This window comes from Mobula hypostoma, chromosome 20, assembly GCF_963921235.1.
Source record: "Mobula hypostoma chromosome 20, sMobHyp1.1, whole genome shotgun sequence".
Classification (NCBI taxonomy): domain Eukaryota; kingdom Metazoa; phylum Chordata; class Chondrichthyes; order Myliobatiformes; family Myliobatidae; genus Mobula; species Mobula hypostoma.
The window spans coordinates 33,330,173-33,356,756 of record NC_086116.1 but is presented as its reverse complement, the minus strand read 5'-3'; the positions used below and the strand labels follow the sequence as shown (position 1 = coordinate 33,356,756).

Below are 26,584 nucleotides of genomic sequence, written 5' to 3'. Positions count from 1 at the left end.
CCCAACCCTCCAGGCAGAAAGAAAAAAAAGATAGAAAGGATACAAAAAAAACCAAAATACCCCCCCACTAATGTTAATGAAAAGATACACAACACTACCCCCCTCCATTTTATGGGTCGTGGCTAAAGCCACGCTTGCACACATGACTACCGTAGCAATTGGTCAGTGCTTCTTCCAGCTCCCCCGCAACAAAAAAAATATATAGACAAAATTAATATTACTATTCCCAACTAATATTCCTCCAATTTTAACCTTTCTTACCCCCCTCGTATAATTAATAATATATTTATACATTCATCCACCTTCAAAAATCCAACAAGTCCATTCTTTGACCCAATCTTCATCTTCAATCTATCTCGCTCCCCCTGGATTTGTTCTTGTATCTGGTGAATATTCAGAGAATCTCGCACAAACTGCTCCGCTTTCTGGTAGTCATCAAAAAATCTTTTTTCTCCACCAGGCAAAAAAATCTTCAAGGTTGCAGGATAATGCAATATAAATTGATAACCGTGATCCCATAGGATTTTTTTCACTGGATTAAATTTCTTCCTTCTCTTCAAAAGTTCATAACTTATATCAGGGTAGAAAAAAACTTTGTTCCCTTGAATCATCAATGGCCCTTTTCTATCCTTGGCAGCTCGAGCAGCTGCCTGTAGAATCCTTTCCTTGTCTTGAAATCTTAAGAATTTTATTAAAATCGATCGTGGATATTGGTCATCTTTTGGTTTTGGTGTTAGAGCTCTATGTGCCCGCTCAATTTCAATTGGTCGAACCTCCTCTTTCATTTGCAAAACTTCCGGGATCCATCTTTGAAAAAATTCTATTGGTTTTTCTCCCTCTGTACCTTCTTTAAGACCAACAATTTTAATATTATTACGTCTACTGAAATTTTCCAACATGTCCACTTTCTCCAAGAGTCGATTTCTTTCCGAGTTCCAGACAAGCAGATCATTTTCTGTTTTTTCCACTCTATCATTCATATGCCCCATTGCTCTTTCCATCTTCTGAAGCTTCTTATCCATTTTGTCCTGTCTTTCCATAGCTTTATTATAGCACATTTTCGTATCTCTAAGCTCTTCTCTTACTTTTCTTAGTTCAGCCGTTAATTGCAATATATCCTCTCTTATGTTTCTATCATCTCCTTTACTTCCAATCGCTTCCAATTCTTCCTCCTCGTCTTCATCTGTGTTCTCTGCAGAATCCAATTCTGACTGAGTCATTTTCAATTGCAGTGGCTGTCGGTTCTTGTAGTTTGTGTTGTGTCGGTTTGCGCATGCGCTCTTCTTTGTTCATGCGCATTTCCGGCATCTTCTTCGAAGAAACCGCTACCGCCGCCATTGCTCCCTGTTCTACCGAAGGAGATCCAACCTGAGTCCGAGGCTCCATCGTTGCAGTAGGCCCTTTTTACTTCCCCTCTCGCGGCTGCTTCGCAACAGCAGACTTCTTTTATTGCGGTTTAGGAGGCATATCGTAAAATAGTCTTGCAAAGTTTATAAATAGTTTTCAGAAAGTATTTATTAACTTTGTTTTGTTTAAACGGTACTTTGCTGATTTTTTTAAGACGCCCTCCCAACCATCCTCTGGTTAAAGAAATTCCTTCTCATCTCTGTACCCTCTGGTACTAGACTCACCCACTTTAGGAAACATCCTCTCCATATCCAGTCTAGACCTTTCAATATTCAATAGGTTTCAATAAGATCCCTCCTCATTCTTCTAAACTCCAGCAAGTACAGGCCCAGAGCCATCAAATGCTCCTCATACATTAATCCTTTCACTCCCAGAGTCATTCTCATGAACCTCCTGAATCCTCTCCTATGCCAGCATTTTTTTCTTGGATAAGGAGCTCAAAACTGCTCGCATCACTTCAAGTGTGGTCTGACAAATGCCTTGTAAAGCCTCAGCATTGCATCCTTGCTCTTAAATTCTAGTCCCCTTGAAATGAATGCTAACGTTGCATTTGCCTTCCTTACCACAGAGTTAAGCTGCAAGGTAACCTTTAGGGAATCCAGCACAAGGACTCCCAAGTCCCTTTGCACCTCTGGCTTTTGAATTTTCTTCTCATTTAGAACTTGGTCAGTACTGTACCTTTGTTCTTTCTACCAAAGTGCATGAGCAAACTCTTCCCTACACTATATTCCATCTGCTACTTTGCTCATTTTCCCAATCTGTCCTTCTGCAGACACCCTACTTCCTCAATACCACCTGCCCCTCCACCTGTTATAGCTGAACAGATGTTCATTGTGCATGCCAAGTTGGGATAATTCTTATGAATAAATCATTACATATAGAAAGCTGATAAAAGGGTAAGTGACTATATTAACCAGACTAACTTTGAATATAGGCATTGTAAATAAGAGGTTACAATTTCAAATCAATGTTGTTTTACACTCAGTGTGAGTATATATCAAGTATCTTTTCTGTGATCTATATACTTTTACTGAATTCTGTGGATCAATAGAGCTACTATCTGTAGAGAACTGATGCAGGATTTGTAGTGTTTAAAAGCTGGGTAAATTTAGAGCTTAATCACTTGACTTGGTTTATTAGTATGAATTTACTACAGTAACAATTCCATTATAGATGTACCGTACCTATGTGGTTTGGACAGTATCCAACCAATTGTCCACAACAATGTGGTGGTGAGCTTCATTCCTGAATTATTGTGGTGAAATCACAGTTCTGTTAGATCAGGAAATAGAAACGTAGAAAAACTGCAGCACACTACAGGCCCTTCAGCCCACAAAGCTGTGCCGAGCATGTCCTTACCTTAGAAATTACCTAGGGTTACCCATAGCCCTCTATTTTAAGCTCCAAGTACCTATCCAGGAGTCTCTTAAAAGACCGTTGCCGGCAGCCCATTCCACACACTCACCACTCTCTGCGTATATTAAAATAAACTTACCCCTGATATCTCCTCTATGTCTACTTCCAAGCACATTAAACTGTGCCCTCTCGTGCTCGCTATCTCAGCTCTGGGAAAACGCCTCTGACTATCCGCACGATCATTGCCTCATCATCTTGTACACCTCTATCAGGTCACCTCTTATTCTCCATCGCTCCAAAGAGAAAAGGCCACTCTTTGTATACTCACCATCTATAACCACTCTTTGCCTTCTGTGGGCAAGCCAATTCTGGATCCACAAAGCAATGTCCCCTTGGATCCCATGCCTCCTTACTTTCTCAATAAGCCTTGCATGGGGTTCCTTTGTCAAATGCCTTGCTGGAATCCATATACACTACATCTACTGCTCTACCTTCATCAATGTGTTTAGTCACATCCTCAAAAAAATTCAATCAAGCTTGTAAGTCATAACCTGCCTTTGACAAAGCCATGTTGACTATTCCTAATCATATTATTTCTCTCCAAAAGTTCATAAATCCTGCCTCTCAGGATCTTCTCCGTCAACTTAACAACCACTGAAGTAAGATTCACTGGTCTGTAACTTCCTGGGCTATCTCTACTCCCTTTCTTGAATAAGGGAACAACATCTGCAACCCTTCAATCCTCCGGAACCTCTCCTGTCCTCGTTGATGATGCAAAGATCATCGCCAGAGGCTCAGCAATCTCCTCCCTTACCTCCCACAGTAGCCTGGAGTACATCTCGTCCAGTCTCGGTGACTTATCCAACTTGATGCTTTCCAGAAGCTCCAGCACATTCTCTTCCTTAATATCTACATGCTCAAGCTCTTCAGTTTACTGTGTCATCCCTACAATCACCAAGATCCTTTTCTATAGTGAATACTGAAGCAAAGTATTCATTAAGTACCTCTGCTATCTCCTCCAGTTCCATACACACTTTTCCACTGTCACACTTGATTGGTCCTGTTCTCTCACGTCTTCTTCTCTTGCTTTTCACATACTTGTAGAATGCCTTGGGGTTTTCCTTAATCCTGTCTGCTAAGGCCTTCTCATGGCCCCTTCTGGCTCTCCTAACTTCATTCTTAAACTCCTTCCTGCTAGCCTTATAATCTTCCAGATCTCTATCATCACCTGTTTCTTTTTTTAACCTTTCGTAAGCTCTTCTTTTCTTCTTAACTAGATCTTCAACAGCCTTTGTACACCACGGTTCCTGTACCGTACTATCTTTTCCCTGTCACATTGGCATGCAAAAGTTTGGGCACCCCGGTCAAAATTTCTGTTAATGTGAATAGTTAAGTGAGTAGAAGATGAACTGATCTCCAAAAGTCATAAAGTTAAAGATGAAACATCCTTTTCAACATTTTAAGCAAGATTAGTGTATTATTTTTGTACAATTTTGGAGCGGAATAAAGGAAAGGAGCACCAGGCAAAAGTTTGGGCACCCCAAGAGATTTGAGCTCTCAGATAACTTTTACCAAGGTCTCAGACCTTCATTAGCTTGTTAGGGCTATGGCTTGTTCACAGTCATCGTTAGGAAAGGCCAGGTGATGCAAATTTCAGAGCTTTATAAATACCCTGATTCCTCAAACCTTGTCCCAACAATCAGCAGCCATGGGCTCCTCTAAGCAGCTGCCTCGCACTCTGAAAATTAAAATAAATGATGCCCACAAAGCAGGAGAAGGCTATAAGAGGATAGCAAAGTGTTTTCAGGTAGCCATTTCCTCAGTTCGTAATGTAATTAAGAAATGGCAGTTAACAGGAACGGTGGAGGTCAAGTTGAAGTCTAGAAGACCAAGAAAGCTTTCGGAGAGAACTGCTGGTAGGATAGCTAGAAAGGCAAATCAATACCCCCGTTTGACTGCAGAGGACCTTCAGGAAGATTTAGCAGACTCTGGGTGGTGGTGCACTGTTCTACTGTGCAGTGACATCTGCACAAATATGCCTTTCATGGAAGAGTCATCTGAAGAGAACCTTTCCTGCATCCTCACCACAAAATTCAGTGTAAGAAGTTTGCAGAGGAACATCTAAACAAGCCTGATGCATTTTGGAAATAAGTCCTGTGGATTGATGAAGTTAAAATAGAACTTTTTTTTGGCCTCAGTGAGCAAAGGTATGTTTGATGAAAAAAGGGTGCAGAATTTCATGAAAAGAACACCTTTCCAACTGTTAAGCACGGGGGTGGATCGATCATGCTTTGGGCTTGTGTTGCAGCCAGTGGCACGGGGAACATTTCACTCGTAGAGGGAAAAATGAATTCAATTAAATACCAGCAAATTCTGGAAGCAAACATTACACCATCTGTAAAAATAAATAAATAAAAATAATAAATGAAGATGAAAAGAGGATGGCTTCTACAGCAGGATAATGATCCTAAACACACCTCAAAATCCACATTGGACTACCTCGAGGCGCAAGCTGAAGGTTTTGCCATGGCCCTCACAGTCCCCTGACATAAACATCATCGAGAATCTGTGGATAGACCTCAAAAGAGCAGTGCATGCAAGACGGCCCAAGAATCTCACAGAACTAGAAGCCTTTTGCAAGGAAGAATGGATGAAAATCCCCCAAACAAGAATTGAATGTCTCTTAGCTGGCTGCAGAAAGCGTTTACAAGCTGTGATACTTGCAAAGTGGGTATTACTCAGTACTGACTATGCAGGGTGCCCAAACTTTTGCTTCGGGCTGCTTTCCTTTTTAATTATTTTGGAACTGTAAAGATGGAAATAAAAAATGTAATCTTGCTTAAAAATTAAAGAAATGTGTCACCTTTAACTTTATGCCTTTTGGATATCATCTCTTACTTGCTTAGCTATTCACAGTAACAGAAATTTTGACCAGGGGTGCCCACTGTGTGATCTGACACCTGACCAGGTTAATTTCCCAGTAGCGGATCAAGAACAGCCTCTCCTTGTAGGCTTATCTACATACTGTGTCAAGAAACCTTCCTGAGCACACATAACAAAAATGGAGGTTTATCACCTGGTGTTAAATCTTTATTATTCAGGGTAACAAGCATAAAATGCTGGAGGAACTCAGCAGGTCAGGTAGAATCCATAGAATGGAATAAAGCTTTGACGTTTCAGCTGAGATCAGGTCTCAGTCTGAAATGTCAACTATTTGCTGCAGGACCTGCTGCATCATTTTGTGTGTGTTGCTCTGGATTTCCAGCATCTGTAGTTATTACTCTGGGTGTTGATTTGAAAGGGTCTATACACATGGTTACCTTTCCATTCACCTGTTTTTTTTCTTTCCAAGTGGAGAGGTAGTATGATGTGTGGTATATTGAAAAATTGTTAAAGTGCGTTTTGGAGATTACAACACTGCAGTTATAATGCACCAAGCACAGAGTATATGTTTAGGTTGGTGAATGGGATACTCTTAGGGTAGAGTGTTTATATTTTCACCTAAAAACATTACAGAATTTTGTATATGCTTATTATGTGGTAGAGATTTTGAATTTTAACTTATCATGTATGACACAAGCTTCAGATGGGCATCAAGTGCCAGTAATTGCCATTTATGTTTTTAAACTTTAGAAGACTTTTCATTTTGAAAAGTTGAGCAAGCCATGAGAAATTGTTTCACAAATAACAATGATGACTTTTGTGTTTCTCTTTTAGCAAATATCTGGCCCCTCTTTAGCACAAGAAATATTGTATAGCCTTGTGTGTAAAGAATTATAGGCAATGACTTGCACCCTGTCATTCTGAATGGAGAATTTTGGAGCACCAAAGGATTATATTGTCCTCTGCTGCTTTAATATTTAACCTGTTTCATTAATTGTATAATTTTAGTAGCATTTTTAAAATACACTCAGTGGTAACTTTATTAGGTACACCTATATATCTGCTTATTAATGCAAGTATCTAATCAGCCAATCATGTGGCCGCAACTTGATCCATAAAAGCATGCAGGCATGCTCAAGAGGTTCAGTTGTTCAGACCAAATATCAGAATGGGGAAGAAATGTGATCTAAGTGACTTTGTGTAATGATTGTTGGTATCAGACAGGGTGGTTTGAGTATCTCAGGAATTGCTGACCTCCTGGGATTTTCTGCACAACAGTCTCTAGAGCTTACAGGGAATGGTGCAAAACAAACACAAAAAAAGATCCAGTTCTGTGGCCAAAAACACATCATTAATTAGAGGTCGGGGGGAATGGCCACACTATTTCAAGCTGACAGGAAGGTGTCAGTAACTCAAGTAAACACACGTTGCAACAGTAGTGTTCAGAAAAGCATCTCTGAATGCAACATGTTAAACCATGAAGTGAATGGGCTACAGCAGCATAAGACCATGAACATACACTGTGGCCACTTTAGGTGCAGCAGGTATATTAATTGTTGATTTGTCATAAATTTGGGTCATGTGAATCAAGACAGTCCTAAATTTTAGTTGGCACATGCTTAAGTAATTGACCTCAATCACGGCAGTGCTTATGATGCTGAGTCCAAGATTAAGAAAACTGGCTGATGGGTGATGCTGAAACTTCACTGAAACACTGCCCAACTTCACGCAGTATGTGAGCTGTACAACCAGAGGGGAGAGGACTCTGGATTTGATGTACGCTAACGTTAAGGATGCGTACAGCTCCTCTCCCCTACCCCCACTGGGAAGGTTAGATCACAACCTGGTGCATCTAAAACCCTGCTAGGTGCCTCTGGTGAAGAGTAAACCTGCAACCTCGAGGACAGTGAGAAAATGGTCGGAGGAGGCTTATGAGGCGCTCCAGGATTGTTTTGAGGTGACAGACTGGCAGGCACTCTGAGCCACATGGAGAGGATATTGATGGGCTCACAGAGTGCATAACTGATTACATCAACTTCTATGTGGAATGCAATGTTCCGACAAGAATTGTCCTTTGTTATTCAAATAACAAGCCATGGGTGAGAAAGGACATTGAGGACATCCTGAACGCTAAAAAGAGGGCGTTTAGAGATGGAAATAGGGAGGAGCTGAGGGCAGTACAGAGGGACCAGAAAGCCAGGATCAGGGAGGCTAAAGACAAGTACAGGAGGAAGCTTGAGTGGAAAATCCAGCAGAACAACATGAGAGGTCTGGAGGGGGATGAGGACCATCACTGGGTTCCGGCAAACTAGCAACAGAGGAGCTGAAGGCAGTGTGGACAGGGCCAATGAACTTAACCTGTTCTTTAACAGATGTGACATTGTGACCCCTGCCCATCCCCCACATGAGCCATCTGTTGTCGGCCCCCAACCAACACACATTCTACTCTCCCCTCCTACCCCTCCTCACAATCCTCCACCCTGCTCTCACGACTATACCCTTTCCCCACATGAAACCAATTAGGTGGGCTTCACAGCTGAACAGGTGAGAAGACAGCTGAAACGAGCAAGGCTGTAGGACTGGATGGTGTCAGTACCAGGGTGCACAAAGCCTGTGCTCTCAGCTATGTGGAGTACTTCACCATGTATTCAACCTGAGCCTGAAGCTCCAGAGGGTTCCTGTACTGTGGAAGACGTCCTGCCTTGTCCCTGTGCCGAATACACCGCGCCCCAGCGGCCTCAATGACTACAGATCGGTGGCATTGACCTCCCACATCATGAAGACCCTGGAGAGACTTGTTCTGGAGCTGCTCCGGCCTATGGTCAGGCCACAGTTAGATCCCCTCCAGTTCACCTACGAGCCCTGTCTAGGAGTTGAGGATGCCATCGTCTACCTGCTGAACCGTGTCTACGCCCACCTGGACAAGCCAGCAAGCACTGTGAGGGTCATGTTTTTTGACTTCTCCAGTGCGTTCAACACCATCCACCCTGCTCTGCTGGGGTAGAAGCTGACAGCGATGCAGGTGGATGCTTCCCTGGTGTCATGGATTCTTGATCACCTGACTGGCAGACCACAGTACATGTCCTTGCAACACTGTGTGCCCGACAGAGTGATCAGCAGCACTGGGGCTCCACAGGGGACTGTCTTGTCTCCCTTTCTCTTCACTATTTACACCTTGGACTTCAACTACTGCAAGGAATTGTCATCTTCAGAAGTTTTCGGACGACTCTGCCATAGTTGGATGCATCAGCAAGGGAGATGAGGCTGAGTACAGGGCTACGGTAGGAAACTTAGTCACATGATGTGAGCAGAATTATCTGTAGCTTAATGTGAAAAAGACTAAGGAGCTGGTCGTAGACCAGAGGAGAGCTAAGGTACCGGTGACCCCTATTTCCATCCAGGGGGTCAATGTGGACATGGTGGAGGATTACAAATACCTGGGGATACGAATTGACAATAAACTGGACTGGTCAAAGAACACTGAGGCTGTCTACAAGAAGGGTCAGGGCCGTCTCTATTTCCTGAGGAGACTGAGGTCCTTTAACATCTGCCGAATGATGCTGAGGATATTCTACGAGTCTGTGGTGGCCAGTGCTAACATGTTTGCTGTTGTGTGCTGGGGCAGCAGGCTGAGGGTAGCAGACACCAACAGAATCAGCAAACTCATTGGTAAGGCCAGTGATGTTGTGGGGATGGAACTGGACTCTCACGGTGGTGTCTGAAAAGAGGATGCTGTCTAAGTTGCATGCCATCTTGGACAATGTCTCCCATCCACTACATAATTTACTGGGTGGGCACAGGTGTACATTCAGCCAGAGACTCATTCCACCGAGATGCAACACAGAGTGTCATAGGAAGTCATTCCTGCCTGTGGCCATCAAACTTTACAACTCCTCCCTTAGAGGGTCAGACACCCTGAGCCAATAGGCCGGTCCTGGACTTATTTCATAATTTCCTGGCATAATTTACATATTACTATTTAACTATTTATGGTTTTATTACTATTTATTATTTATGGTGCAACTGTAACGAAAACCAATTTCCCCCGGGATCAATAAGGTATGACTGTGAAAGCACAGCTATGTGACGTCTCCTGAAAATTATACTATACTTGGCTGCTGTTTACCCAGTGCCAAAATATCAAGGGTTGTGAACAAGCCAGCTGGGTAAAGAATGAAAGGCTTTGTAGCTAAGACCAACAGAAGTAGTGAGGAGAAACATGATGAAAATGTTCTGTTGAGTATTTTCCTTCTAATGTGAATTGCATCCTAACGTTTTGGGGTTATTTTGTTTTCAAGTGCATTATTTCTAGTTTGTAGGAGAAATAAATACTCTTGTCACTATTGCTTTGACATTTGGCATTATTGTGCTGGTGGTGTGATTGAATTACCTGACTAGTTATACTGACCTAATAATCCAGAGGTGAGAGTTCAAATACTATGGAAACTGGGATTTAATATGGAATTATTTTTTTAAACTCCTTTCTGAAAACTGCAGAACTACTGGGTTATTGCAAAACCCTATCTGGCTCATCGATGTACCTCAGAACAAGTCTGCCATCCTTAAGCTGTCCGGCCAGATGTGCAGAAATGTTTGACTATTAATTATCATCTGAAGTAGTCTAGCAAGCCAATGATTTCCAGAGTGTGGGTCACCATTGCTTTCCCGGCACAATAAATGCTGACCTTGCCAGCATTCTCTAATAAAGCAATTGGAGATCCTTCCTACATTATCCTTCTACATTACTGTATCATGTAGCTGTCCTTACTTCATTACTGTATGGAGCTAAATTGTGGACCACATACAGTAGACACCCGAAAGCCCTGGAACAATACCACTAAAGATCCTTAGGAAAGATTTTTGAGTATCAACTGGAAGGACAAACACAACAGCATCATTGTACTCTGAGGCCAATATGAACAGCGCCTTCAACACAATAAAGCAATGCCATCTCCAATGGATGCCGGCTAGTGGCGTAGTGGCATCAGCGCCGGACTTCAGAGAGAAGGCTCCGGAGTTCAAATCCAGCTGGCTCCCTTGCATGCTTTCCATCTGTGCTGGGTTGAGTGTTGAGCTAGCAACTTGGCCTCGTAAAAATAAGAAAGCCTGCTTAAAAAAACTCCTTCATGACAGTGTCCGGATGACTCCACTTGGAGTTAAGGGCTTTCTTCTTCTTCAAATCTCCAATGGATAGATCATGTTATTTTGGTGCCTAACTTGTCTCCCTCAACAGATTGTTTATTCCCAGTTGTAGGAAGGTCGGTTAATGAATGAAATGCTTCAAAGATATTATCAAAATCATCCTGAAGAAATTCAACATTACATATTTAAAAACTAGAAAGACATTGCACTCGCTAGATAACACCTGAGGGAATGTGTTCAAGAGGGAGCTGCGATAGATGAGACCAACCTTGGCTGTGCTACAGGGGAAAAAGTGGCAGCTGTAAAAGGAGCCTCTAAACAACCAAAAGACCCAACCACTAACCACAGCCACACTTACTCTTGCTCACACTGCATCAGAATATGTTGATCCTGAATTGGCCATCTCAGGCACCTGAGGACCCAATAATAGGCAACCCCTAGGAGATCATCATGTTTTGCTCGAGTGATTGCACTGCTACTACAAAATAGAAAGGAAAAAAATAACTTGGTAGAAACTTGTGGGGATGGTGTTATGGTGTAAGCTATTTTGTAACATTGTATGCTTTTGTTTTACTCATTTTTAAGTAGTCTTAAAACAATTGAGAACAATTACAGAATTGTTGTGGCTTGGTTTTCAACACATCTCTTCCAGAGAAGTGCTAATCTTACACATGTATATAATCTGTTCAGGATCACATTCCTTCAGAAATCTGCCAAGTCTGCATTGAACTATTTGTATTAGTTTACCGGATTGATGCTCTTACGTGTACATATGCCTTAACTGTTGACAGATGGAGTGGTGAGTTCATCATTGTGGAGACGCTAAAAGTGTTTTTTGAATATTTTGCAGGCCAGACAATGCAGTACCAGGCGATGTATTGGTATTAACAAAACCACTTGGGACTCAAGTAGCAGTGGCTGTACATCAGTGGCTTGATATAGTGAGTAACTGAGCTTCTGTAGTGGTACATTGTTTTGCTTTTTATATTGTGTGATAAACTGCATATAATTGCTTTTAAGCCCATTCTTGTCTGCTTTTCAAAGAAAATTGGCAGTTCAAACTAATTGCCACCTTTCTTGAACTTAAGGTTGAGCTACTAACTGTATTCTATTTCTTGTCAGTGTTGTAGACTAAATGCTGGAATATAAGCAAAAGCCATGATCCTCAAGAATATGCACACATCAAAAAGGTTACAGTTATCTTTTTAAGAGTATGACAAATAGAAGCAGTGGTTGACCATTGCTTATCATCCTTTGATAAGATCACATCTGGTATTCGTTTTATCACTGTGGTCTCTCCAGAACCAAGTGCATACTGCTCAATTCCCTTATGTAAATGTATGTCAAATCTTGATCATGCTCAGTGACATCTTGAGTTGCATTCCTTGTGTAGGGATACCTGACTTTCTTACAATATTCCGGGTGTATCTCACTAGGGCCCAGTATAATTAGTATAAGACCTCTTCATTGTTGAACTCAAATGCCCTTGAAATAATAGCCTTCCGCATAATTTAGACTTGCAGCATGGCACCAGGCCCTCCCAGCCCAATGAGCCTCACTGCTCAGTTACTCCCATGAGCCCAATTAATCTACTAACCCGGACGTACTTTGGAATGTGGAAGGAAACCAGAGCACCCGGAGGAAATCCATGCGATCATAGAGAGAATGTACAGACTCCTTACTGACAGCAATGAATTGAACCCGGTTGCTGGCACTGTAATAGTGTTATGCCAACTGCTACACTACCATGCCTCCTATACTAAAATTCAGTAATTTGCATACGGGGATCCTAATTACCTCTGAGCATCAATACCTTTTCTGTTGTCACCTAAAAAATAATGTTTGTTTTCAATCAAAATAGGTAACCTCTCACTTTTCCACAACATATTGCATTATTCACTTGTCTATTTACAGCCTATCCATGTCCCTCTGAAGCAGTACCATCTTCCTCACAACCCACAAGCATGTTATTTATCTTTCTTGCCAATGTTCAACCATATATTCATTTTGTGTAGTGTGTTTGCTAGTGTTGGATTAAATGTTTAAATCTATTGTATTTCAAAGCAGATTTTATAGAAGTTTCGAGTGTGCCTTTCAGCAATTTGTTTTTCATTCTGAGAATAATGATCCATTTAGACTTGGGCTTCAGTGTAATAAGCTGTTGTATGTATGTTGACCTGATGAATAATATTTGTGAGTATAGGATGACTACTGCTAGATGTTGGAACTCAACATAAAACTGTTTGAATTAAAGTATTTCTTCATTTTTGTATTATTCAAGTGAAAATTTATTGTATCATTTTACAGCAAAATCCTTAATTTTAATTTCCATTTCAGTAGTATTACCCATGAATACTTGCACATCACTGTTTAATTCCTGGGCCTCAATACCAATTTGTGCAATTGGATCCTAGGTCTGCTCACTTGTAGACCTTAGCCAGTTTGGATTGGCAAAAACATCTCCTCCACAATCTCCATCAGCACTGGAACACTTCAGGGATGTGTTCTTAGCCCCCTGCTCTACTCGCTTTACACCCATGACTGTGTGGCTAAGTACAGCTCCAACACCATATACAAGTTTGCTGATGACACCACTGTTGTGCACTGTATCAAAGGTGATGAATCAGCAAACAGGAGGGAAATTGAAAATTTGGTTGAATTGTTTAATAACAACCTCTCACTCAATATCAGGGAACTGATAGTAGACTTCAGGAGAGGGAAACCAGAGGCATATGAGCCAGTAATCATTGGAGGATCAGAGGTGGAGAGGGTCAGTAACTTTAAATTCCTTGATGTCACTATCTCAGAGGATCTGTCCTGGACTCGTCATATAAATCACAAAGAAAGCACGACAACACCTCTACTTCCTCAGGTGTCTGCTGTGATTCAACATGTCATCAAAAACCTTGGCAAACTTCTATAGATATGTGCTTACTGGCTGCATTGGTATGGGAACACCAATGCCTTTGAGCAGAAAATCCTACCAAAGCTAGTGGATTTGGCCGAGTGCATCACAAGTAAAACACTCCCAACCATTGAGCACATCTACATGAAGCGTTGCCATAGAAAAGCAGTATCTGGCCACCCAGGTCATGCTGTTTTGTCACTGCTGCCATCAGGTAGAAGGTACAACTGCCTCAGGACTCTTGCCACCAAGTTCAAGAACCATCAGGCTCTCGAACAAAAGTTGATGCTTCTCATTTAAGGACTCTTATTTAATGCTTGTTATTTATTTATTATCTGCATTTGCATAGTTTGTTTACAGTTCTGAATGTTTACGATCCTGTTTACAGTTACTACTCTATAGATTTGCTAAGTATGCCTGCAGACAAAGAATCTCAGGGTTCTATGTGGTAGAATGTATGTACTCTAATAATAAATTTGACTTTGAACTTTAAACTATTATAGAATTTCGATAGTTAAGCGGTCATTTTATAAACTTATTTTTGGAATTTTGATTATCTGCAGTAAGCTAACGAATTCAGGCTTGGTTTCCACCTCATTTCATACTCTACGTATTTCTGTATGCAACATTGTGCAAAGAGTGGAATATTTGTAAAATTAATCCTAGTACACGGGAACTATTTTTCATGCTACTTATGATAGATGTCTCATATTTTACCAACAGCCAGAAAAATGGAATAAGATTAAGCTTGTTGTCACACAAGAAGATGTGGAACTAGCTTACCAAGAAGCAATGATGAATATGGCACGGTTGAACAGAACTGGTATGCACTGAATCGTTGCTCTATTTTTGATGCTCTTTTCTGGCTATCTCAATTTTCTTTTTCAAAACAAAGGCAACTTTGAGAATGGGTGAAGGCCTTTACAGCATCAGAAGGAGATCTGTGCTGGTGGTCTCCGAATGGCTTTTCCACTTCAGGGACAACTTCGCTTAACTACATTTTTTCATTATTTTTGTGAAGATTGAAAAATTACTGATCTGAAAACTCTTTCACTGCCTGCTATCCATTTCCAGCATTTTCTGTTTTCGAACATTCATGCTGTGGTATTTTAAAGATGGGCTTTAGTGCTAAAACCTCTAAATTTTTCTGCAGGATGTGAGTTACTTCCCCACAGTTTTCCTTTGACTGTTGATCAGAAGGGGTCTTTAGGGAAATTGAAGGCAGCTCCACTTTGGTTGAAGTCTGCCTAATTGGCAAGTACCTGCAATCAAACTTCCATTTTCCTTGTTTATGGTCAGTGTTGCATTTATCTTCTGAGCTCTTGAAGAAGCTGACCTCAATAAACTTAAAGTCTGGGCATAATGGACTTTAGAAAAATGAGCTGATTTTTCTGGAACTCACGGTTCTGGAGGGGCATGACAGTGCTGGATACTATGATGAGGATTGACATGTCTTAGTCTTTGGACATACAATTTCTAGATAAGGTGGTTGACAATTAAGATGTGCAGGAACATTTTCAAAAAGTTGTAAATCGTTGAAATACAGTGGGAATCGGCAGACATAGGGATGTGAGGTTGAGACCAAATATTATGTCGTCCATGATAGTAAATAGCAGAACTACATGGTCTTATTCTGCAATTTTTGTACTTGTTTACTAAAAGGGCTTTTTTTTTAAAAAGAATCTAATATATTATTTGCTCCACCTCATAATGAAGTAAATATTTTGTGGGCCCTCTTGGTGAAATTAAATTTCCAGTTTATTACAGCAGCAGCAGCTACTTTCTGAAATTATTGGTGTATTTTTAAATAATGAGATATTTAATAAATAGACTTAAATGTTGGGATAGCAGTTACGCAAGTGTTCCCCCGTTTCTTGGTTATGGAACGGAGCTTATGACATGAATTTGAAGTTACTTTGTGCTGAAGGAACCTTCTGTCTGTTTTTAAAATAGTAATTGCATCTGATATCCAATTTGATTTACGAGACTCAAGACGCAGAATTCTGGAGCAATAAACAAACTGTTGGAGGAAATCAGCATTCGTGGAGCCACTGGTTCTGATCAGGACCCTGCGTCAAGACTACGTCCACAGCTGCTGCTTGACCTGAGTTCCTCCAGTAGTTTATTCATCAAGTTTTGATTATTTGCTCCAATGTTCATTGATATTGGACACAGTGTACAGTCAGCAACTCATCTCTAAATTGCTTATGGCATATGTCTATAAATACAGCCACAGTTTTGACATTTTTGTTTTATTTGCAGCTGCTGGCCTTATGCACACCTTCAATGCACATGCAGCAACGGATATCACAGGCTTTGGGATTCTCGGGCATGCACAGAACCTGGCAAAACAGCAGCGAAATGAGGTGTCATTTGTCATCCATAACCTCCCTGTCCTTGCTAAAATGGCAGCTGTAAGCAAAGCTTGTGGAAACATGTTTGGATTGATGCATGGCACTTGCCCTGAAACATCAGGTAGATTTCATTGATATTTTATAAATTAGTGATTTATTTTAACTGCTGTTATATCCTTAAACTACAGGGTCGGCATGGTAGCATAGTGGTTTGTGAAACACTTTACAGTGCCAGTGAACACGGTTCAATTCCATCACTGTTAGGAGTTTGTATGCTCTCCTTGCAATGGGATGGATTTCCTCCTGGTGCTCTGGTTTCCCCTCACATTCCAAAGATGTATGGGTTACTGTTACTAAGTTGTGGGCATGTTAAGTTGGCGCTGGAAGCGTGTTGACAATTGCGGGCTGCCCCCAGCACAATACTCGGATTGTGTGGGTCATTTGTGTCAATGACCAATTTCACTGTATATTTTGATGTTTCAGTGTACATGTGACAAAGTTAATTTCTTCTTTCTTTTAAAAGCACCTGCCTATTTGAGTAGACGGCCACAGTAAAGTAACATAATTATAAATAATAATTTCACCCAAAAGGCTCTGTTCCCTCTAAGATGTGTGGGAGTGCGGCAGCTTCAGTAACTCAGATGCTCCTGTGCACAGTCTTTGTTGCCATGTAGCTAGAATTTTCATTTTATACAGTATGTTAATATAATTTTGAAATTCAGTTAATGTGTTTATTCAATATACAACCCTGAGATTCGTCTTCCCCATATATATCCATGAAACAAAGAGAACCATGGAACCTGTTCAAGGAAAATAATCAAACTCTGCCCTCCCACACACAAAGAAAAATCGCGCAAACAGAAACAAAAAAAAATTGTAATTGTTAATATTAAAATAATGTGATTGTGTTAATTGATAATCTACGAATTTTCTAAATAATAAACATACCACAACTTTGAAACATTTTAGAACTTCAATATATTTACACTGCTAGTGTTTCAAAGTTACAATACTGTTAGAAATAATAATAAACACAGAATGGAAGTCAGTAGTTCATTGTTGAACACCAGTGTTTAAAACATATTTTATTTTTGCCATTCTGCCAGTTAGTTGTTTTGACTGCCTGACATCATTTACTTTTGTTGTGGTTTGTTTGTTTAATATGCATATCACAAAAAAAAATTAAGTGCTGTGCCGTTTTCAGGCTGTAAAAATAAATAAATTAATTCCTGTTCAGAGCAATGGTTGGTCCACACATTTGGGGGGGGGGGGGGGGGAATTGAGGGAACATTATCAAAAAGTAACTGTTGTTTCTCGTTGTCTGCGAAACTTTGGCTCCTGTAAATTTCAAGCAGTATTTAAAATTGCATATTTTAGAGCGGAGTGCAAAGTAGTGTGCTAAATTAACAAAAAAAAATGCCTTGTATAGTTAGAATAAAACAGATACAATTGAAGTAGAGTAGATATACGAATGTTGGGTGCAGGAGTTTGTGAACAGCAAGGCTATCTGCAGATAGGTCTCTGAGAATCATGAGCCAGAAGAAGCATCTGCAGAATTCCTGTTGTTTGCGTTCACCAGCAACTTTGATGTATGTTGCCAGAAGAATAATAGGATTGCTTTTACGGAATATACGCAAGATCTGGATAGTTTGCTGCAGAGCTTGATCATCTTAGGAATGGTGTGGGGAATCAGAACAGATTTGATGTGAAGTAATTGGGGGAAAAGAGAGAAAATCTGTAAAACCTAATTCTATCCAATTAGGGCAGTGTAGAAGAATGCAGAATGCCAGCCATCATGTGTTAGAGGAAGTGGCCATTGAATGGGAGAAAATGAAGGAAAACACAATGTTGTAGCTGGCAGATATTCGATAATTAAGTGGTGGGGGAGCAGGGAAAAGACCACATATTTGGTTTGTGCCTCTAGAAGGGGGCATCCATCATTATGGACCCTCACCAACCGGAGGCATGCCCTCTTCTCATTACTACCATCAGTGTAGAGGTATAGGAACCTGAAGGCCCACACTCAGTGATTCAAGAACGGCTTCTTCCCCTCTGCCATCAGATTTCTGAATGGACCATGAACACTACCTTGCTGTTCCTTGTTATCAGTGATTTTTTTTTCTTGAAACTTGGTGATCTGTTACCATCTTGTGAAAGTCAAATAAGACACTTGACTCCTGTAACATGCTCCTTTGCAGGTGGCCTTTTGATTTGTCTTCCACGAGAACAAGCAGCTCGGTTTTGTGCAGAAATAAAATCACCAAAATACGGTGAAGGCTACCAGGCTTGGATTATTGGAATAGTGGAGAAGGGCAATCGCACTGCCAGGATCATAGATAAACCACGGATCATTGAAGTCGCTCCAACGGTTGCAACACAAAATGTTAATCCAACTCCTGGTGCCACGTCTTAAAGAAAACCAAGCACCCAGACACATGACGTTTATTGCAATTCTGATGCCATCCCAAGCAACTTTGTAAATTTAACTTGTCTGCCGAGTGTCGGCCTTCTGGCAGACGTTGCGTGGATATCAAATAAATCCATTGCCTTGTTTTTCTGTTACATTAACTGAAGATGCACCTAATACTAAGGCAGCTTCTAAGTTGAGAATTTATTATCCAATACTGTTGATTCATTTTGAATCTATAGACACTTACTGTCTGTGCCACATAGGCTCTCCTTAACGTGCTTCACATAGAGCACACTCTACCAACAGCAGTGCAGCACCATTTCATTTGTCTGGTCAATATATTACGAAAACTGTGTGCCTGCAAGTCTGTTGCCTTGAAAGCTTTTCAGAGAAAGTTGCAGATTGCAGTTGTTGCAGCGGATAGTGGAATGCAGCAGTATGCATGATTTCATTTGGTCTTTGGTTTGTAATGTTTATTCACACAGTTAAGATGTAATGTTAGTGTTGACTTCACTCAGTTGCTCTCTCTGTATAAAAACAAAACACAAGTAGGTCCTCTGTGCTATATTCGCATGGCCAGCACTTCACTCGAAGGAGAAGTACTTCTGTCCAATTAGGCAAATCTTAAATAATGTTATCATGGTATGTTTTCTATTTGTTCTTTTGTAGCAGACACAGATGTATGTGCTAGTCTACACTGTGGTTCGCTGTTTTATCATGCAGGAAATGTCGCAGACCAAAAGAGAGCTACTGTAAAGTACTCTAAGATTGAAGCTCAGATTGAACTACACTATGACTTTTTTTTAAAGTAATCAATTATGTTGACTATGTGCTGTGGTTATTAGTGTTTAATACATTTTATATTTTGTAAAATGATATCTGCATCTGCTTTTCTATAAATGCAACTAATCTTTAGCATAAAACAACTTAGTTTTTATTTTTTTAATTATGCTCTATTGATTCCCTGCTATTCTGTTAAATCTGAATAATATTGCTGATGTCATATCTTGAATTTGCATACTCTAATGAATATTTAAAGTTTTTCCTTTCTCCCTGCCCCACTCCATGTATGTTATTTTTCAGTACATGCCTTTGTCTCTGTATAATATGTTAAAGTGTATGAAGATTGAGATTTTGTTACTTGGGGGCCTTTTTTCCCTGCTTCCCCAGCGCATTCTCTTCCTCTGTCCCTGCCCCTCATCTTTCCCTATGAAGGTTTCTCACAGCACAATAACCCAGTTCATTAAATTCAAAATTTGCTAAGATTGCTGTTGATCTTATTTCTGTTTCCTTTACCCTTCTCATCCTGCATTATTACTATGAATTAGTTTCTCCCAGGCATTTTGTAATAATGCTCTAGCTTTGGTGGTTTATAATTACATTTGCTGGTTGTTGGACATAATCAATTATTTGCCCTAGTATGTGCTAAATTCTGTTGTGAAGTACATGTCTTGACTGTATTTGTACTTCTATATTTTAGAATTTGGGCCTCTGAAAAGTTGGAATTTTTTAATGCTTGTTAAATAGTTCTTTTCAAATAGTAGGGTATTGATATGCTTGCTGCACTGGAGCATTCCACAATAGTTTTCCTTCATAATCAACTGAAAGGTAGGTTTATAACAACAAGTTTATTCTGTCTACTGTCATTGTCTCCCATAAGAGCAAGCTTATCCAACAATAGCAACATCAGGTACCTAGTGAAGAATTGGGCTATTTCATAAAATGAAAAATTTAAGCAAAATGGATCATTTAAGGGCCAAATAAATTAGATATTTTAAATCACAAACATGAGAATATCTGCTGACGCTGGAAATCAAAGCAACACACAAAATGCTCGAGGAACTCAACATGGCCTGCTGAGTTCCTCCAGTATTTTGTGTGTTGCCTAGACACTTTTAAATGTTTGTTTGGCATCAGTATTTGCTAATGAGATGCAGACAAGTTTAGAATCTAGTCCATTCACTCACTCTGCATCTGCAGGGATGCTGATGCACATCTTACTTTGATACCACATTTATTGGGAAATATTTCTAGTAATTTGCTCTATCAACTTATCACTATTGGATGTTGTTGACTCATTTGTGGAGTGCCAAGTTTGCTTTCCTTCAGTTGGGCATGTTGCAGCTGTTTTGGGTACAGCACCTTTGTCAATTGTCAAAGCTTATTAAAAGGTTTAACATTCTTTCCATTTCTCCACAGATGCTACCTGCCCTGCTGAACTCTCCCAGCAATTTGTAAATTCCAAACTCCAGCAAGTAGAAACTTTATTGCTTTTTATCAACAGTATGGTCTGCTTAAGGCATTATCTGATTAGTGAGTTTATCATGGCAGAATAACTATCTAAACTCATTACGGAATTGAAATAGCCTGTGGTTTTCTGGTCGAGACCAATGGGTTAAATCCTAATGATTTGTTACTTGTGTTTGTCAGTGTCAGTTTTGCTGCTCACATAGTTCTGGTGCACCAACTTGTTCAAAGAATTTGTTCAAGCAACTTGTTTTAGTTTACAGATGGCTTAAAAGCCCATCATTGTCATAGCTCAATATCTAAAGCATGCATTTACTTGAGGATTAATTGAGTTATGTCTTTTCTTTCAATGACATGAGAAAGAAGTCCGTCTCTATTTCATTGTTAATGCTCCCTTATAAGTATGTCTGCAATAGATTGAATTCAGCATCATTTTGGTTCCAAACAATGGAGTGGAGTAAACTTGAAATTGGAGATTGCAAAGGGTATTCTAGGGAAGGTTTTTGAAAGTTGGAAAGTGGGCAAAAATAAGAGTCTGTGCCTTAAAGGCCCCATTCTAGGAAGCTTCTTAAAAGGAAAGTAAATAAGTGAATTTTTCATTTAATATTTTTTGACTATTGATACAATAGTTTTAAATTTATTAACAAATTTACTGTACAAAAATATCTCGCCTGTCTTCGAAGCTTCTTAAACTCAAGTCATAGAAAGGTAATCCCACAGATATGAATCTCGTATGAACAGAAAATTATACAGTAAAAGCAATCTGAATGAAGCATTCAGACTGGATCCTACCAAATGTTTGAATAAAGCAGCATTTAACATGGATTCAACCCCACATCAATCTACCTACACCTTTAGGAACTAAAAAATATTAAGAATACAATCTGAATTGACTCTAGCAATATTAGTTTATCCTATATATCAGCTCCCTTTGTAAGCTTGGGAGCTAACTGGGCTGAGACTTTACCATCATGCATAGGAATTCTGACTAGTTATGTATTTCAATAGAGGGTTTTTGTCTGAAATAAGCTGCTTTACAGACCAGTATTGTACTGAAGGTTTTTTGGGGGGGGAAATGTTGGCAGTTACCTCCATGTTGAAATTTGGAGCAGCTTTTGTAAATGGAGAGACCAAATGGTGTGAAAGGACTGTAATCACTAATTCTAAACTCAAATAAAATCTGAAAATTGTGCTCAGAAGTGTAGGTGTTCGATTATAATTTGGCTTTTTTATTTTACCCATGCTTTCAGCCACTTACCTTTAAAAGCTAACATTCACAGCAACAATGTGGGAAATTTGTTTGCAGGTGCATTTGATTGAGGTCTTATTCTGCATGCATCAGCTTCTGTGAGGCATCTAGCAGTCGTTGCTGAAACAAATTCATGATATTCCACTCAAACCATTTTCTCCAAAGTTCACAGTAAATTGTTAACAAAGTACCTACATCTCCATACACAATCCTGAGATTCATTTTCTTGCAGGAATTTACAAATAACAAAGACTGACAAATGACTAGTGTGCAAAAGAAGACAAATTGTGCAAATAATTTAAAAATTTAAATAAATAAAACTGAAAACATGAATTGTAGAGTCATTTTGAAAGCAAATCTATGACTTGTGGAATCGTTTCAGTGTTGAGGTGAGTGACATTATCCACACTGGTTCAGAAACCTGATGGTTGAAGGGTAATAACTGTTCTGAACCTGTACCTCCCGCCCAATGGTAGTAGCAATTTTAGAATGGATTTGAAAATGTGGCAGAGTTTAATCTTGGAGCTTTGAGATTCCTTGATCTGAGATAATAGCTTTTTTTAAACGACCATGAATTCCCATTCTTGTTTCCAAGGCAATGGTAAGTAACACTGGATAACAAAGATTTTGCTTCCTGAATACCTTTAGGGGTATCTTATGAATTTTGGGCTACTGATCATGAAAATCGTCATGAAATTTCTCTATCACGCACCATTTTTAAAAATAAACTTATGTTTTTTTATTTCAATTCATATTTCAAGTTAATTAAAATGTTGCTTACAATATAAACTGGAAAGTTTCCTATCTTGTCCAGGCATGCTTAGGTGGTGCGGCTACTGCATGGCAGGACAGGTTTTAGTAATAATTACAGTATTGGGTTCAGGACTAAGGGTGGAATTTGCTAGCACCAGGCATAAAAATTTCTATGAAGAATTTTGATATTTGAGAATAACTGATGCCAAGATTAAGGAAAGCATTTTTGTTGGTCCACAAATCAAACAGGTCATCAATAACAGGCAATTTAAAGAATTTCTAGTGTTACTGGAGAAAATCACATAGAACGCATTCAAGGAAGTTGTTGAAATTTTTCTCGGCATCTACAGCGCATCAAACTATGTGCAGCTGGTTGGAAGCATGCTTCAAACATATAAAACCATGAAATGCAACATGTCACTAAAGATTCATTTTCTGCATTCTCATTTAGACTTCTTCCCTGCAAATCTTGGTGCTGTTAGTGACAAGCATGGTGAAAGGTTTCACCAGGACATTGTGGTCATGGAGAAAAGATAACCGGGCAAGTGGAATCCATCAATGCTGGCGAATTATTGTTGGACACTTAAGCGAGAAGCCTCAGACACAGTACAAATGAAATTCATTAACAAAATATTTTTAACTTAGTTGAACATCAGCACCATTATGCAATTAAACACATTATATTCAATAAAAGTTAATTTGTTTCTCCAAATTCCTACATGATACAAGTAGTCTGAAATTATATTTGTGTTCATCTTCAAGCAGTCTATCATAAAAAATTCTGAGGAAGCAACACTTTTGAAAAAATTTGTTCTCCAATGTAATTGCTCAGTTCTGACCTATCAGAAGAGCATCCAGAAGGACCACATTGCAATGCAAATAAGCTCATAGTTTGTGCCACTGTGGGATCTGCTGCCATTTTTATGCCAGTGGATAAGAATAAGGATCACCTTCAAAATACCGGTTAATTGAGTGATCTTTAATCAAACTGGAACATAAAACTTAATAAGAACAGATATAAAGATGAACAGGATGCTAGTGGGTTCCTTAGCATTGACCCCTGTAAAACATTTTAAAAAATTGCACAAGGTTACACACGGCTAGTCTGGAAGAGACGATTGAAGGGAAGTTGATGTGGCAAGTAAAGATGTTCCCTCTGGAAATCTGAAGTATATGCATTCTACTGAAAGCTTATAGGAACCTCGCCAAGGGTAATGGGCAAAATAGTACAAGAATAGAGGAATATGCATTTTATACCTGCTTTTGGTTTTGTAAATATTTGCCTTGTACAGTCTATTACAGGGTTATGGATAAGTAACTAGAGCCCTATAGGGCTAAAAGTCTGCAAGGAGATGAGAAATGATTTGGTGTATTAATTAAATAATTCCAGTGTGTTCTGATGGTTAGATAATTGAACATGAAATGGCCGTCTGTTTCCAGAGGAAGGACTGATAACCACCAGGATGCGGGAAAGTAATGTGAACGCTCCTGAAACACAAACTCAGTTATGTGACAACTAGGAAGTTAAAATGGAATTTTTACTCATTGGGTATAGGTTGCACTGTACTTCCCATCGTTGGTTGTCTCTGATCAGGGTGACTTTGGCTGTTTAAAGATTGAAGTAAAACTAGCTCTGTCACATGTACATGTACATCAGACATACAGTGAAATGCATTGTTTGTGTCAAATCAAATAAGCAAGGATTGTGTTGGGCAGTATACAAGGGTCGCCACACTTTTGGCGCCAATATAGCACAGCCATAACTTGCTAACCCGAATGTCTTTGGAATGTTAGAGGAAACCAGAAACCCCAGAGCATACCCACACAGGAGAGCGTGCAAATTCCTTACAGACTGACAGGAATCCAAGTGAATCAGTGATTGTTGGAGCTGTAAAACAATTGCACTAACTGCTATGCTACCATGCTGCCCAGAAAGTGGTTAACCACCTGATGTGGATCTAGGTCCCGTGCATTTCAGACTGGAAAAACTGGGTGAGTTTCTTCCCTGAAGAGCATCAGTGAATCTGGAGCAGGTTTTTCTCACATTCTGATACTACTTTAGTTTAATCAATAGATCTTTTATATTTATCCAACCAGGGTCATGAAAGGATTGAAATCCATGTACCCACACCAATAGACAAACCTTTGGATTCATGTTTGGTACCCTGACTGCTCTGCTGTACACTCGACAGATGTGCAATCAGCTGAATGATTTTAATAGCTGTACATTTCAAAGACTGAAGTTATTTCTGGGTCCACAATTCTTAGTGAAAAGTGAGTTCAGGAACTGCAGTCAAGTTATTTTTTCATATTAGTCACAAATCCTCAGGATTTGTATTTTAGGAATGTGATCAATGGGTTCTTGCCTGTTAGTGAAAATATGAACATCATAGATTGGGTGAAATGCAATCAAGTCAGAAAGGATTGGGTCATTCCACCTTCCTGAGGTAAACGGAGGCAATAAGTGGGGCCACTAGAAAATTGGATGAGCTGGACAAGTAACAACTGAAGATTATAGCAGAAATGCGCAAGAAAGAATGATTAAACCCATGTTTCCTGAAAGCTGCTGCCAACTTGGAGGAGAGGAGAAGAAGTGAAGCTTGATGGTGGTTGACATAGGCAGTGAACTATAAGCCACTGCCACTTTTTTTTAAAAACAGTACTTTTGATCATAATCTATTGGGAGATTGCATAGAAGTAGAAGCAGACAATTATATCTAAATTGGAATACTGCTGTTTTATTAGACAAGTAATTTAACAAAAATGGTAAATACATCTTGAAGCATTTCAATTCAGAAACGATTTGGGAGCTCATGACATTGCTACAACAGAAAAGGTGATTGGTTCAATGCCTTGGTCAGTGAGATAGTAAGGTCAAATTCAGGTTTGTGTCATTCAACCATGTGTGAATTGAATACCCATGAATACAGCCACATGAAGAGTGGCCAGGGTGCAAAGCAGTTCCTACAGTCTCTCACGGGTACATGTAAGATGCAAGGACATACAAGATACCAATGAAATACAGTCACATACGGACCCCAAATCCATGAATGTTGCAACAATCTGCAAATGAACACAATACAGCTTATCTTCTGTCAAGCAAACTCTGGGTGACAGCACCAGCTCTAGCTTGGTTGCTATACAATACCGCCCTCGGTGGAGCACACCAACTCTGACACTGCTTTCCTGGGGCAGCTGTAAAGGTGACTGTGGCTTGAGGCCATGTAGTTCCCCGCCATCCACATTAGCAATGTGCAACAGGGTCGCTTGTTAGACTGCACGCCGTCTTTGCACACAGACTCCTCAGATGCCACTCTAAACTAAAGCAGAAAAGGAAGATGTATGTCAGATACAGAGAGCTTAATACTGCAGAAAGGCTCAAAATATATGGAAATTGCAAGGGTGAAATTAAAATGTTAAGTGAAGATTGATCATTAGAAAATATTGGTAAGTAAGATCTGAAGATTCTTTACACAAAAGTCAAGTTTATCATACAGGTCTAATGGAAAAACTTGTATCACAGCATGGAGGAGTAGTTGGATTGACTAGCTCTATTCATGAGAATTTAAAAGAACAAGAGTTAATCTCATTAGTGGGACCAGTAGAGCTGCAGCCACCGCTTCAACAGCAGTGCTGTCAGTTTGGAGTTTACTGAGCAGTCAGAGCTAGGGGTCACAGTCTCAGGATACAGGTAAAACAAGAAATTTCTTCACTGGGCAGCTCGTAAGGTTTCAAGTTCCTGGGGGTCAGCATCTCTGAAGATGTATTCTGGGCCCAATGTATTGTGGTAATTACAAAGAAGGTAGCCATATTTTATTAGAAATTAGAGGAGCTTTGGTATGTCACCAAAGATAAGCAAATTTCTACAGTTGTACCAT

The 26,584-nt window shown here is 39.8% G+C and overlaps 1 protein-coding gene across 4 annotated transcripts in view; it reads left to right on the top strand.

Moving 5' to 3' along the window:
* sephs1 (selenophosphate synthetase 1) overlaps window positions 1–23,375 on the top strand; it is a 73,186-nt gene extending 49,811 nt beyond the window's left edge. For 3 of the 4 annotated variants that reach the window (XM_063072626.1, XM_063072627.1, XM_063072629.1), the window contains 4 exons: window positions 11,639–11,729; window positions 14,417–14,516; window positions 15,956–16,168; window positions 18,246–20,796. In XM_063072626.1, the coding sequence (XP_062928696.1) occupies window positions 11,639–11,729; window positions 14,417–14,516; window positions 15,956–16,168; window positions 18,246–18,460 (619 nt within the window). In that variant the 3' untranslated portion in view covers window positions 18,461–20,796. Of the gene's footprint in view, window positions 1–11,638; window positions 11,730–14,416; window positions 14,517–15,955; window positions 16,169–18,245 lie in introns of all 4 variants that reach the window. The other variant, XM_063072628.1, reaches the window with a different exon arrangement.
* The last annotated feature ends 3,209 nt before the right edge of the window (window positions 23,376–26,584 follow it).